The sequence below is a fragment of the Mesoplodon bidens genome (genome assembly GCF_964165515.1).
Source record: "Mesoplodon bidens genome assembly, chromosome: 11".
Taxonomy (NCBI): domain Eukaryota; kingdom Metazoa; phylum Chordata; class Mammalia; order Artiodactyla; family Ziphiidae; genus Mesoplodon; species Mesoplodon bidens.
Genome location: NC_138167.1, coordinates 44,377,976 through 44,393,037, shown reverse-complemented (window position 1 = coordinate 44,393,037; position 15,062 = coordinate 44,377,976). Strand labels below are relative to the sequence as shown.

The 15,062-nt window shown below is 51.9% G+C and overlaps 1 protein-coding gene across 3 annotated transcripts; it reads right to left on the bottom strand.

Annotated features, from left to right (window-relative positions):
* Positions 1–55: 55 nt before the first annotated feature.
* On the bottom strand, positions 56–14,220 carry ITGB7 (integrin subunit beta 7). 3 transcript variants are annotated; one of them, XM_081247896.1, is made up of 15 exons: positions 14,088–14,220; positions 9,465–9,668; positions 7,401–7,602; positions 7,141–7,311; positions 5,973–6,214; positions 5,228–5,386; positions 4,837–4,932; positions 4,616–4,678; positions 3,399–3,551; positions 2,912–3,105; positions 2,338–2,561; positions 1,870–2,089; positions 1,528–1,736; positions 1,052–1,212; positions 56–779 (listed from the first exon to the last, which is right to left on the bottom strand). In XM_081247896.1, exons 2-15 carry the CDS (start codon positions 9,663–9,665, stop codon positions 699–701), a joined length of 2,376 nt encoding a protein of 791 aa, XP_081104022.1. In that variant the 5' UTR covers positions 9,666–9,668; positions 14,088–14,220; the 3' UTR covers positions 56–698. The 3 variants fall into 3 exon arrangements, with proteins under 3 accessions (XP_081104022.1, XP_081104021.1, XP_081104020.1); XM_081247895.1 differs by having other exon boundaries at positions 4,589–4,678; positions 14,088–14,219; XM_081247894.1 differs by lacking the exon at positions 14,088–14,220 and having other exon boundaries at positions 4,589–4,678.
* Positions 14,221–15,062: the final 842 nt, after the last annotated feature.

Below are 15,062 nucleotides of genomic sequence, written 5' to 3'. Positions count from 1 at the left end.
CTATCTCTCTTTGGGAAGAATATCCTTGGGAGAAGCTTTTTCACTGGGGCCAAAGTAGTTTTCTTTTTTTCCACCAAGTGTAACCAACCACCCCACGACTTCCAGCACCCTGTAAGCTCCCCTTTGCAGAGAGCAACAAGTAGAATAAGTACAGGATATCAGTTCAGAAGAAGGAAAAAAAAAACACGCACAGCAGGACAGAATGAGGCCAGACACCAGCAAAGGCAGTGTTTCTCCGAGCGTGGTCTGTAGGCCTCCTACGTCAGCGTTACTTGGGGATTCACTAGCCCACCCCGGCCCACTGCTGCTGCGCCCCAGGCAACCCATATTGTGCAGTCTTTTCTGCACTTTAAGTCTGAGAACTTCTTCTTGCCCTCAGGCGGCAGGAGGAGGAATGCACAAGAGCTTTCCTGAGGCCCAGGCTCTACAACCTGCTCTGGCCTTGGGGTAAAGCAAACTGACAGGTGTGCTCTGAGGTAAGACTCTTTATTGTATACATGGGGGGGTAGCCCCCACTTCTGAGGTAGGGAAGCAAGGTTGCCACAGAAGGTAGTCCTCTCGGGCGTCACTCTAAGAATGAAGTATGGGTGACCGCTCAGCAGTGGATTAGCCCCCTACCAAGCTGCTGACTGAGAGACCCCATGCCCCAATTCCCTCCATCCCAGAGCAGAGCCCTGCAGTGAGTGTCCCTCCCCACTTCAGAGAGGGTCGCTTTCTGCCTCTTGAAAGCAGGGGTTGACAGTGGTCGTGATGGCGCTCCTGTAGAGAGGATTGTTATCCTGGGGAAAGAAGTTGGAAATGAGGAAAAGTCCCAGGACTTTTATCAAGTCCTAAGAGGCCAGCCTAGAACTTGAGCAGGAGGACCCCAAGAGCTGATGGGAACTAGCAGAGGAACCAGAGTAAGCCCACAGCGGAGGGCTAGGCCAGCGGCGGGGGGGCGGCTGAGTAGAACGAGTCAGGGTGGAGGGTGAGACGGTGAAGCAGAAAGCAAAGCCCACCTAACCAGGGGAAGCAAGGAAGACCTCACCCAGCGGGGTAGGGGCAGCCTTACCTGCTTCCACTTGAGCTGCTGCTGCTCCTTTTTAAAACGACTGTATTCTCGGCGGTCATAGATTTCCACTGAGAGCCGATAAGCCAGGACCAATCCCAGTCCCACCACCACGATGCCCCCCACACAGCCCAGCACGATGATTTGGGTGTGGTCTGACCCCTCTATGGGAGAGAAACAAGAGACGGCCTAGGAATTGATCACCAGTTACCCACAGTGTGTCCAGCCTCATCCAGCCTCCCCAGGCCTGCCTGTCGTTGAAAACAAAGGGAACCTCCGCAGAGTCCAAGGTTATCCCGGTGCTCAGGGCCTTAGCCTTGTCCGTTTGGTCCAGCACCTGCACTTTTGCCTGGATTCATTAGCTCTGCTTCAACCCCCAGCCTGGTTTCCCATTGTCTTTACCTCCAGAGTTCTGAGGCCCTACCCATTAAACTTCCAGGGCCCCATCTGGCATGTCCACAGCATCCCTGCCCACTTACTTTCCGGGGGTCTCACTCTCAGCATGACCCTTCCTCCGGCTTCATCCTCTGCCAGGAAGAAGAAGAGCTGGTTGTCGTGGGTCCTCTCTTGGCACCAGCCATCATCCAGGATAGGGGCCAAAGCCAGAGTCACGTTGGCATGGGCACATGCCAGGCTGCAGTTCATGGCCAGAGGACCAGTCCCAAAGGCGCCACACTCTGCGCAGTCCCTGTCCAGCGGGTGCCAGTCAGTTACCAGCTGGACAGATGTCACCCAAACCACATGCAGAAAGAGCAGGTGGGTGGGAGGGGCTCAACGAGCCCTGTGCCCCTGTTCCCAAGGCGCAAGGCCTGAGGGCTCACCTGTGTCTCTCGCATGGCGTCTTGCAGCCTGAGCACTGATCACATAGGGCACCGTAATAGCCGTCCAGGCACTGGCAGCGGTTGCAGTTGCAGTATCCATGCCCATTGCACAGCCCTCCCTCGGGACTGACACAGTTGTCTGTGTCCCCGCTGCATTCGCATGCTCTGCCCGTGTGATTGGCGTGACAGTGACACACTCCACATTGGCAGCGGCCAAAGCCTGAGGCAGAGCCACGCGCAGGGTGACAATCATACTCCCCACAGGCATTGGACATCACATGCCACCACAGGCTGCCTAGAGCTGACCTGTTGCTGTGCATCCAGCTCCCTCTCAAGTGTGCCGGATACCCTCCAACCCCTACACCAGAATCTTTGATTCCTCCCCTTAGTGCAGAGAAGTTCCCAGAGCCTAAACACCCTTGGGGAAGCCACTCTGACCCCGTCCTTCTCCCCAAAGTCTCCAGGTACCTCCACAGAGGATTCCCTCATGTCGCTCACAGCTGGCATCATCACATTCGCACAGGCGCCCAGAGCTCTGTCCACTGCAGGTGCAGCGTCCACACTGGCACCGTCCCCTCCCACTGCACAGGGGCCCTGTGCCATTGGGCACTCGGCACCCAGATTCCAGATCCAGGGAGGACAGCTCAGCCTCAGAGCACTCACAGAGTCGACCCAGGTGGCCAGGGACACAGCTGGGAGGGGAAGGCAGGGGAGGCAAAGGGGAGTCATAGATTTTGACTATGGCTTGACCTGCCTTTCCCAGAATCCTCTAAAGCCAAGATCTCAAGATAGTTGGAGAGCCACCAGCGGCTGACAGGAGGCCAGAATATAATGGAGCACCAAGGAGTATAGAGGGGGTGAGGGGGAGTTCTGGTGGAGGGGAGGGTTTGGCATTTCTGAGAAGCTTCAGGAGGTGAAAATCAGGGTGGAGTCTTGGGCTGTCTACGAAAAAGATGTCTAGAGACGCCAGTAGGAGGAGGGGAGGCAAGGGAGGAGGAATACAGGGGAGCCATATAGGTGAAGGGAAGCAGGAGACCCTCACCTGCACACCCCGCATTGTAGGTGCCCCTGGCCGTCACTGCAGTGAGGAGCCTGGAGCTGGGTGTCACTGCAGTTACAGTCACACAGTGTGTGCAGCTCCACAGTCAGCTCCTCTGAGAAGCCGCGGGCTCGGAACCTCAGCAAATGGGGCTCTGGGAGGCAGTGGGTAGCTTGGAGGGTAACCAAAAAATTCACCTGAGAACAGGGCAGGCGGAAATCAAACTAAGATCATGTGCGCTCCTGTATATGCACGGGCACACACCAAACCCACTGGTCATCTAGAGCCCTGCTTCCTAGCAAATGAAGGGATAGGGTCGCGCTAACACCCATCTCCTAGAAACACTCTTGAGGAGGCTGCTCGTTAAAGCTCCTCAGAAAGGACGGGTGGAAGGCTACCCCACGCTTTTTGCTTTGCTTCCTGGGCCTGTCCTCCGTCTCTGCCTGCCTGCTCAATTTCCCACTCCCACCCCCACGCCCTTCCTTCTCACTGTCTGGTTGATTCGGACGTGGTTGCACTGGCCCCTGTCACCAGCCTCATCCTGTCTCTTCTCAGGACCCCCACACTGAGAATCGTAAGAGATGTGGACCCCAGGAGGGAGTAGAGAGCGTTCATGTTCAAGGGTCACAGTGGATGATAGGCTCTGTGGAAAGGGAGAGAGAGTAACCATGTGAAGGCAGGACTCCAGCTCCACCTCGTGCCCTCTCCAGCTGTTCCAAATCCTGCCAGAAGCCTGCCCTCAGCCCACCTGGGGGCTCCTTCCATTCTGCCCAGTGAGGAGGAGTTTCTGCAGGAAGGACCTGTGATAACCTTGAGTGAGAACACAGAAGCCAGAGGCTTCTAAAACAGCATTTCAGTGCAGCTGCAGCGAAGGCCTGCTGGGGGTCGGGGGCTGGCCAGCACTGTAAACATGCAGTGGCTGTGTTTTTCAAACCCCAGATCAGGACACATAACCGGTGTGCATACAGGGTCTAAAGGGCAGATTCTTTCAATTGAGTTTGTCCTGGGAAATTTGATATTGTCTCGAATTTTCTTGCCATGGGTTTAGAACATGGTCCCTGTTATCAAGAAGGCTACAGTCTAGTTGCAGAGATAAGACCGAAACCCAAGAAACACAAATTTTTACGTTTCCTTCTACCTGTAAAATTCTATGGTTCCTGTAAAGAATATCTCCAAATTATTTATAAGCTTAGTGAAGGCAGTCTCCAGATGTCACATTCTTTATGTACAGACTGACTGGGGGACAAGTGCCAGCCGTTCCATCTGTTATCTCTGTGACCTTGGGCAAGTCACTTAGCCTCCCTGTGTCTGTATCCCCATCGATAAAATTGGAACACTAGTTTCCAGGCAGGGCTTTTAGTGGGATAAATGAGACAGCAAACAGTGTGTGTACTCAGGACAGTGCTTGGCATGAAATAAAAGCTCAATCAATGTTAATTCCCTTCCTTGCCAGAGCAGGGCTCCACGCTCTGCACAAATCAGGCACTTAAGATTTATGAATGCAAGACTGACTTGAGTGAATGAGCTATTAATGACAGCCACATGCAAACTGTGGGTAGGAGCTGTGGAGTGTTACACAAAAAGTGATCATCCCCTTTTAGTTCTGCCACCCCACCTGAGGGTCCCGTTCCATCTTTCCCCAGTGCCCACCCTCCCCCTCCCTCCACACTGGCCCCTCACATTATAAGCATCCATGATGAGCTGTACCACATTGCTGGAGTCCTCACTCAGCTCCCCCACTGCGGACTTGGGAATCAGCTTACTCAGCTCCTGCGACGTGAGGAGTTGAGGGAAATGGTGGGTCACAGCTCTAGGGAAATAAGCTTCTGGGGGTCTGGAAGGAGGGCATATGGGGGAAGGAGAATGGGCCTGTGAGGGAAGTGAGAAAGGCTGGGAGTGGGAGGGTTTGGCATTCAGACAACTCTCACCTGGTAGACAGGCAGTGTGGCACTGGTGACAGCAAAGATGGGCTGGATGTTTGCCGCAGACAGGGCCTGGGCTACCTGACCCACGGAGGGGTAGTCCTGGAGCAGGGAGTCAGGACAAGGTGAGCGCCCCCCAAGTCCCTCCTGCCCTCAACCCAGGAAATCCAGGGTTCCACCAGCTAGAAGAGCCCTAGAGGCTTGGCAAGAAGGAGGGAAGGGCCAGGGAGTGGAGTGACTTGGGTTTGAGCAGTGGGGGGACATGGAGAGGAGGCACTTCTGGGGAAGATGGCAGGGTGGCCATCACCCGTAAGGGCAGTGAGGCTGGAGGGTGGGTTCCTGGGAGGAGAGGAGGTGTGGCTCTGATGGAGCGGGGCAGGTGAGGGTGGCGACTCACAAACTCTGGGCTGCGACTGTAGAGGCCATTGCTGTCCAAATGGCAGTGCCCGTCGCTGGGCATGAAAATGCCACCCAACTTGCCATCCCCAGCTGTGTGGAATGTGTCATCTGAAGTGAACACCAGTAGCCGGGACACATTTCTCCAGCCAATCTGCTCCTGGGGTGGGGTGGGGGGTAGGCTGTGCACTTGGGTATGGATGGCCCTTGAGCCACCCCCGCCTGCTCTAGGAGCAAGGATTTAGCCAGCCTTGTTCTGGTCAGTTTGTCCAGCCCCCTGTCTCCAGCTCCCTGCTTCTCCCCAGCCCCTCAAACAGGGTTGCTGCTAGTGGAGGCCTTCTTGTGAATTAGAAAAACACGCCTCGGGACTTCCCTGGCGGTCCAGTGGTTAAGACTTCGCCTTCCAATGCAGGGGGGTGCAGGTTCCATCCCTGGTTGGGGAGCTAAGATCCCACATGCCTCGCGGCAAAAAAACCAAAACATAAAACAGAAGCAATATTGTAACAAATTCAATAAAGACTTTAAAAATGGTCCACATCAAAAAAAAAAAAAAAAGGGAAAACATGCCTATTCCTCAAGACATTTTACTCCAATCCACTAGCAAATTGTCAAAATAGATATGCAAACTACAGGGACTATAATACAAAGACCACCCCGTAGAGTAGAATTGTGAACTACATAACCATAGGTGGCCATCTTGGCCCCAAGCAGCCCTTCAGACTCAGGGCCCTTCCCCGCCCCCTCACCTGGCAGAGGGCAGCCTGCAGAATGGCATCAAAGCCACCTTCAGGCAAGTCCAGGTTGCCGGACACGCTCTGGCGTCCCACCTCCCGTTCGAAGGCCTTAGCATCCCCGGTGAGGGGTAGCACATGGTGAAAGCTGAAGGGTGGCTGGCAGCGCTCCAGTCGGGTGGGGCAGGGGTGGCGAAGCTTGGAGGGCACTGTGCTCACGAAGGGCAGCACCATTTTGTCCACGAAGGAACCAAAGCCTGGGAGGAGGAGTCATGAAGGCAGTGCCAGAAGTCACTGGACAGCAGCAGGATGCAGGGCGGTGGGGGGGGGCACTGCTGAGGACTCAGGAGGGGAGTCCCTGGGAAGTGGGGGGCGGGGGGGACAGTCATAGCAGAGGTGATGGGCGAGGATGCTCCTAGAGGGCAGGGACCCAGGACCCAGCAGGGGCAAAGGGGTGAGAGCACAGGTTCAGGGGAGTGAAGGATGGAGAAGAGGAGGGCACAGCGGCGGGGCAGGCAGGGGGTTGGTTAAGGCTGGGGAAGAATGAACAGGTGTGTGGTGTAGCAGCATCATAAGATGGAGGGAGGGGATCTTGAACAGGGGAGGGACGAGTACAGAATGCAGAGTGTACAGCAGGGATAATGGCATTTAGACCTTGTCCAGGAGACACGGGCCTGAGAAGTGGCATCAGGGCAGTGTCCAGGTGGGTGCGACCCTGGGAGCTGTCTGAACACAGTCTCTCCAAACTCAAGGCCTCAGTTACCCTTCAGTAAAATGAGGGGTCCTACTGGACAGTCTCTCAAACCCCCTCTAGCTCTGACCTAGAAGATAGATGTCTTTGGGGAGAGATGTCAGGAACCCGTGGCCTGGCCCGGTCCGATAAAAACCGGGAGAGAACACAGTGAATATTCTGCCCCTTCATTTCTATGCCCCACATAACCGGCTGGAAAAAAAAACTCAGGGCAGCTAGCTAGCTACTCACCTGAGCCTCCCTGCTCTTCCCTTGAGAGCATACTTTCACTTAAGTAAACCCTTGCTTTACTTTCTTGAAAAAAACAAAAACAAAAAAATGGGAGAGGGCAGGTGGGGCCCTTGTGTGCCCTAGACATTGGCAGAAGCTAGGGGGGTGGTTGGTTAGAGGCAGAGGGCCGGCAGGTGCGGGGCAGGGCTCCGCGGGGCTCACCAATGCGCACGGAGTGGGTGACTTCCTGCAACCTCACCAGCAGCGCGTGCCCAAGCTGGCGCACGCGCTCCAGGTCATCCTTCATGGAGTAACTCAGGTCCATAAGGTAGTACAGGTCCACAGGGTATCCCTCGGCTCGAAGGAAGCGGACCCGGAGCTGCTGGGGCTCTCCTGGGGGTGGAGGTAGTGGGGAGGTCGGTGGGGCGCGGTGGAATCCCAGCCCAGCCCCGGGCCCGGCGGCCCACCACCCCCTAACTCACCCGGCCGCAGCGTGACCCGGACCCGCTGCGGTGCCAGCTGCGTGGCCCCCTCGCCGCGGGTGCCCTGGCTGAGCGGCTCGTCCTGCAGCACCTCCTGCCGGCCGCGGGGCTCCTCCAGCTCCCCCGGGGGGCAGCCCCGGGCCAGCAGCTCCTCTCGCAGGGCGCAGCGCCGCATCTCCGCCTCCCCGGACGCCGTGAAGTTCTGCGCCGCAAGGGGAGGCGTGTCGGGACCCTAGTCCCCTGGACCCCTCAGCCCTGCTCCCAGAACCACCGTGGCATCCTGGCCACTTCCAAGCCCTCCCCTGTCAGGCAACTCCCTGGGCCCCTCTGATTCCCTCTCCTCCCTTCCTTCCACAGCTACCCTTGAACGCCGTCCTTTCTTCCTTGTCAGAGCCCACTTCTACAGCACCGCCCCTTCTCCTACCCTTATCTGGATGCCCCCTTTCCCCAGACACCCTACCTCTCCACTCCCCCAGTGCCACAGACTTCCTGTTGAGACCTCAGGGACCTCACTGCCATTAAAAAAGGAGGAGCCTGACCTCCTAGTCCAACCTCCCCTGAATGCTCAGGCCAAAATGGGAAGGGGGTCAGACTAAGACCCACAGTCCCTGGGAAGGGGAAGGATAGGGACAAGAGAGAACCCTCCGCTCCCCCTCAATGTGTCTGGTACCCCTGGCATTGGCTGGGAAGCCACAGGGGAAGGAAATGGTTAGAGTGGCTTCTCAGCTGACCCGGGTGCCAGCCTCTGGTCGGGGGATTGGAGGAGACAGACATATACCCAGCTGTCCCGAGAGTCCCTGCCTGACGCCTCTGGCCTCTGCCTCCCACTGACTCTGAGTCTTCCCCTTCCCGGCCTCCCAGATTCACTATGTGCCTTTCCCCTGGACCCACTCAGTTGCGTGGTTCTGCCTCCTAGTGAGTGTGCCCTCATTTCTTATCTAACTCTCCATCTTCCTGTGAGAGAGACAGTTCTTCCCCACCCTCCAGTTCAGGCGCTCCTCATGCTCTGCTACACCATGAGCCCTGTCTCCTTAAGGCATAAACAAAAGAACAGCCTGGGACTTCCCTGGTGGTCAAGACTCCCTGCTTCCAATGGAGGGGGGTGGCGCTGGTTTGATCCCTGGTCGGGGAGCTAAGATCCCACATGCATGGCATGGCCAAAAAATAAATTAATTAATTAAAATTTCCCCCAAAATTAAAAAAAAAAAAAACAAAGAACAGTCTTGTTTGACCAGCCAGGGAGACACCCTCTCCCCAGCATCCTTCTTGTCACTTAGGTAGCTCAAGCCTTTCCCCCAAAGCCCACAGGCTTCCAGCTCCTTCCTTTCTACCCTCCCGGTCACAGGCTGCTACATACCTAGGAACATGCCCCACCCCCACCACAGATCCAGAGACCCAACCACATACTTTCTGCAGTGGACTGACCCCCAACATGATGATATTTGGAGATGGGGCCTTTGAGAAGAAATTAGGGTTAGGTGAGGTCATGAGGGTAGAACCCTCATGATGGGATTAGATCCCTATAAGAGGAGACACCAGAGAGCTTGTCTGCAGCCCATCTGCAAGCCAGGAAGAGAGTTCTCACCAGGAAGTGAATCAGCTACCACCGTGATCTTGGATTTCACATCCTCCAGAACTGTGAGACATAAATTTCCTGTTGCTTAAGCCCCTAGTCTATGGTGTTCTGCTATGACAGCCCAAGCTGACAACTACACTTTCTCACATGTACACCCACAAAAGGTCCCTCTCCCTATACACAAGCATGAGTTCCAGCAGGAACATGGCTTCCTCCAAATTGATGGTCACAAGTCTTCTCCACATACACACAAATACACAGATACAGATGTAAACATACATGCGCAGGAACATTGAGTGCATGTGTATGCACACACACATATACACACACACAGTCACAGACAGGAGTCCTATGTGCACAAACTCAGTCACACACAGAACTACAGAGTGCACCCAGAAAGTCACATATGTACCCACACAATCACACTCGTATATCCAGCCTGTACACACACGTAACACATGGTTCAAAGGCCACAGGCCCATCTTTACCAGTTGCTTGCACCATGCACAGCTCGGGTGTGAGAGGATGCACTTTTGACAGGAGGGAGCTGGCTGGCAGGACCCTGGTAGGGACAGCCCAGGATCCCCCCATTCGGTGGTCTCCTGTGGGGATGAGGTCTTGGTGTCCAGTTCACTTTCACCTCTGCTCAGGGCCAGCAGGAAAACAAGGACCATTGACAAAGCCACCATGGTCTGTAATAGGATATAAAGGGGGACATGTGGGTCCTCAGCTAGGGCCCCCAAGCTCTCAGCCCTCTAAACTGAGCCTGTGGTTGTCCCTCTCAAAACTCTACCCCAACTCTTTATCTCTCCCCATAGTTTCACTTCCCCCTGTGGATTCAGCAGTTTCTTCAAAATGGCAGGAAGGGGCAGATCCCAGGCTAGGGTAGGAGCCTTGGAAAAGACCCAACCCTCCTGTGTGCAGACTTCATGAGGCCAGAGTGGGCAAGATAGCCTGGAGAGTGGACCTGGAGGCACTAAGGTCTGCACACAGTTCTATTCACCAAGATTCCAAGCCATAGTGGAAAGAGAACCAAACAGGAAACAGACCAGGTCTGGTCCTGCCTCAGTCACTCACCGGCTGGTGTCAAGTCAGATTTTCTCTCTGAGCCTTAGTTTCCACAGCCGTAAAGTAATGGAGTTGAAAAAATAATCTGACAGCCCTTCTAGCTTTCATAACCTTGGATTCTAAAGGAAGAGGGTCAGGGGCGCTAAATAAGGGGGAAACGTCAGGGATTAGGAATGAGAGGAAATGAAGCTGGAGCAGATGAGGGAGTGTGTGAAAGAGGCAGGGAAAGTCAGCTGTAATTGACTGACATGGTAGCAAGAGGAATAAATATTAGACCATAAGAAGAACTGTCTAAAGGGTCTGGGATAATGGAGGAAGGAAGGCCAGGTTTGATAAAAATTTCTCTTTCCTGTACATTGCACAAAGGGGATCTAGATTAAAAATTTGAATAGGCAATTTATTACCATGCTTCAAAAGTCAAAAAGTTAAATCCCAATGGCCGTTTTTATAGAAATGGAAAAGCTGATCCTAAAATGCACATGGAATTGCATGAATAGCCAAAACAATCTTGAAAAAGAACAAAGTTGGAGGACTCACACTTCTCACTTTCAAACCTTACTACAAACCCGCAGTAATCAAGACAGTGTGGTATTGGCATAAGGATAGGCAAATAGATCAATGGAACAGAATTGAGAGTTCAGAAATAAATCCATCCCTTATGGTCAGTTGATATTCAACAAAGATGCCAAACCATTCAATACAGAAAGAATAGTCTTCAACAAATGGTAATGGGATGACTGGATATCCACATGTAAAAGAATGAAGTTGGACTCCTACCTCACAACATATACAAAAATTAACTGAAAATGGACCAAAGACCTAAGTATAAGTTCTTAAAACTATGAAACTCTTAGAAGAAAATATAGGGATAAATCATCATGATTTTGGATTTGACAATGGATTCTTAGCTATGACATCAAAAGCACAAGCAATGAAGGAAAAATTAGATAAATTGGACTTCATCAAAATTTAAAACTTTTATGCATTAAAGGACACTATCAAGAGAGTGATAAGACAGGCCACAGGATGGGAGAAAATATTTGCAAATCACATTATCTGTTAAGTATCCAGAATATATTAGAGAACTCTAACAACAACAAAGGGAAAAACAACCCAGTTTTAAAATGTGCAAAGGACTTTGATGTTTCTTTAAAGAAGACAGACAAGTGACTAACAACAGATAAAAAGATGCTCAAAACGATTAGTCATCAGGGGAATGCAAATCAAAACCACGAGATACCACTTCACACCCACTAGAATGGCTGTAATAAAAAAAAATAGAAAAAAAGTGTTGATGAGGACGTGGAGAAAATGGAGCCTTCATACATTGCTGGTGGGAATGTAAAACGGTACAATTGTGGAAGACAGTTTGGTGATTCTTTAAGAAGTTAAAACACAGAATCATCCTAGCACTTGACAATTCCACCCCTAAGGATATCCCTAAAAGAATTGAAAACGGGTGTTTAAACAAACACAAACTTGTGCAATACTGTTGATCGCAGTACCATTCACAGTAGCTAAAAGGTAGAAACAACCCAAATGCCCATCACCTGATGAATGGATAAATAAAATGTGGTATATCCATACAATGAAATATTATTTGGCCATAAAAAGGAATGAAGTACTGATACATGCTACAACGTTGATGAACCTTGAAAACATTATGTTAAATGAACAAAGCCAGTCATGAACAACCACATATTGTACAACTCCACTGATATGAAATAGCCCGCCTAGACAACTCCATAGAGACAGAAAGTAACTTAGTGGTTGCCAGGGGTTGGGGAGGAGGGGAGGATGGGGAGTGACTGCTTAATGGGCAGTTTCCTTTTGGAGTGAAGAAAAAGTTCTGGAACTAGATAGCGGTTACGGTCGCACAACACTGTGAATGTACTTAATGCCCCTGAATTGTACACTTAAAATGGTTAAAATTATAAATTTAATGTGTATTTTACCATAATTTTAAAAACCAAAAAGTTAAGATGATAGAAATCTCCCACTCCTATCCCCCATCCACCCCAGTTTGCACACTTAACTTCAAATAAATAACCATCATTTATTATTATCTTTTGTTGCCTATAATCTTTCTAGAGACATTTAGTGTATATACAAACTAACATGAACACATATATACTCTTCAAATGATAGAATCAAACAATAGAATTCAACAAATGCTAGAATACTTTACACCCAGTTTTGCATCTTACTTGGTCAGACTAGTTTTCTTGGAGTTCCTGCCACCCAAGAAAATAAAGAACTCCCTTGTTCATTTTTACAGCTATATAGATTTCCATTGCATGGATATATCCTGTTGTATTTAGTCTCTTGTAATGGGAATTTATGTTGTTTCTAATTATTCACTATTATAAACAATGCTGCAGTGAAAATTCATGGATTTATCATTTCACATGTGTGCATGTTGTAGGATAAACCCCTGGAAGAGGATTTGTAGGGTTAATAAATAGGTATCATTTGTAATACTGGTGAGTAGTGCCAGCATAACTGACATGACCTCCTGAAGGGCTGTGCCAGTTCACGTCCCCATCAACAGCGTATTTGAAAGGCCAGCTAACTCCTTGTCGGAAAGCATCTGCGTCCTTCTCAGCCTGGGCCGAGACTCAGTACCAGATGATCTGCACGGGGTGTGGCGAAGGGGTGTGGTGCCAAGTTGCTGACCGCCCCTGTCCTGCTCCCCACCACCTGTGACCTCAGGGGTAGTAGATATATATTTAACAGAGTCTCCACCCTCCTGTGAGAGGCTAGCCCAGGGCTCAGCCTCAGCGTAACCTCAGCCTCCTTGGCTCTGCACGCCTGTGGTCGGCGAGGCTGGGGATGCTGCAGCACGGAGCCCAGTTTTGACTCATCTCTCACAGGTGGGGCTCAAGGCCACACTGTCCCCCAGGATAGGACAGTCCCAGAGAGCTCAAAAAAGTCACTCATCTCCCCTAAAGGGGGCCCTTGGCCTCCCCTCCCCAGCCCCCTTCTCCCCTCCTCAGGATACGTGACCTGCCACCTGCTTCTCTTAATCTGTCTCTCCCTTTCTCTGTCTCCTCTTCCTAGTCAGAAATCTGATTCCATCTTGCAGCTACTTTTCTCCTCCACTTCTTCACAGTTCTTTGTTTTACTTCCTTTCCCACTCTGATCCTAACCGTAGAATGGCAAAATCTTCTATTTCCATCCCCTCTTTTTGCAGATGGAAACCTGAATCCCAGAGTGGTGAGTGACTTGCCCAAGGTCCCCCAGCGAACTACAGCAGAGCAGGGACTGACACAGGCCAGGCCTCTCGCTTTGTTTGCTGCTTTCCTCCCCTCCAACCCGGGCACCATCTTCATGGAAAGTTGTGCCTTCTCCCCACCAGCCCCAATGGGCTCTATCTGATCCCCTTTCTCTTTCCTTCTGGCCTTCCTGTATCTTCGCTTCTCTCCCTCTGCGGTTATCCATTTTCCTGGACTTAATTCTGACTCCAGTACATACCCCACTGCCCCCCGAGCAGCTGAGAAAGAGAGCATCTCCCCAACCCATCCAGATCTCCCAAGTCAGGAGGAACCCTCTGCTGCCCACTCAGAGTCACAAGGAGGGGACAGAACTGAGCCGCTGAGCCACAGTCTTCCAGGAGTGTGGGATCTGTGGCCAAGGTACCAACCGGGAGGAGGCCTGAGCCGAGCACAAGGCATCAGGCAGCAGGGGTGGCAGCTGGGGAGTAATACTGGGAGAACCTTACCTCGTCATAATCCGTAACACATAGCCGGCAAGCAAATGATAGCACTAATGCATCCCCTACCTCCTTTTTCTCTCTCCAGTCCCACTCTTGGGAAACCAACACAAGAGGGATGGGTGGGGGGAGGGAGGGCTTGTGGGACTGGAAGAGGGAAGAGGAACAGGAGATCTTGGGAATGCAGAGAGGTCTTCGGAGCCTTTCTCAAGACTCAGCTGAACCCTGGGTGTCTTCAGGTCAGAGCCCTCTTCCCAGGAGGTTAGGACCAGGTGGGGCCTGGGCGGGTAGGAGAGGAGGGAGGCAGGACAGCTGCTGCCCTGGTACTCACAGGTGCGTGCGGAGCAGCCCTTCCTCCCTCCGGTGGTAGCAGCAGCCTTTGTGTACTGATGTGGGAGGCTGCAGAGGAGGAAGTGACACGCCCCAGGGTGGGGGAGACTTGGGGCTGGTGGGGGTGACTGACCTAGGAGAAGGTGGAGCAGATAAGGGTGAAATTGGGCCAAGGGAGTTGATAATACAGGGATCTGGACGAAGGAAGCTCATCTGTTGAGCACCCGTTATATACTGGATGTATCATAATGTTACAATTCATTCTCACAGCAGCAACCTCATGACATAGGTGTTAACCTCCCTCCAGCCCCCTAATTTTACAGATATAGAGGCTTAGAATTACAAAATATTTTGCCCGAGGTCACATAGTTAGCAACTAGATGGTCTGGATTTAAATCCAGGTCTGCCTGCCTCCCAAATTGATGTTCTATTTCCTCATATAGGAACATGACAGGAAGGAAGAAATATGGAGGCAATAAGTACTGTCAGAGGGGGAAATGAGTGACTATTTTTCATTCTGAAAACCTGGTGCCCACTGTCTTACAGTGTGTGCTTAACTACACAGGCTCTGGAGCCAAACTGCCCAAGTTCAAATCCTAGCTCTATCACTTACTAGTAGTGGGACCCTAGGTAAATTACTTACCCTTCCTGTGGCTGTTTTCTCATCTGTCAAGTGGAACTCATAGCATTATTGTGAGAATTAAATGAAATTATTCGTATCAACTGCTTAGAGGAGAACATGGCACTAAGGGCTCGATAAGAGAATCGGTGGATGAGAAGTAATGGGGGTGGGAGGCTTTGAAAAATTCAAGGACCAGACAGCTGGGAAGTTGGAGAGACAGGCACAGGGCCAGGCTCAGAGAATGAAGTTGGGGGGCCAAGGAGCCAAATGGTGCTGGGGCCCAGGTTGTGGGTGGAGGAGGCGAACTGTGCAAAGCTGAGCATGGGCATGGCAGCTGGAGACGGGCAAGGACGA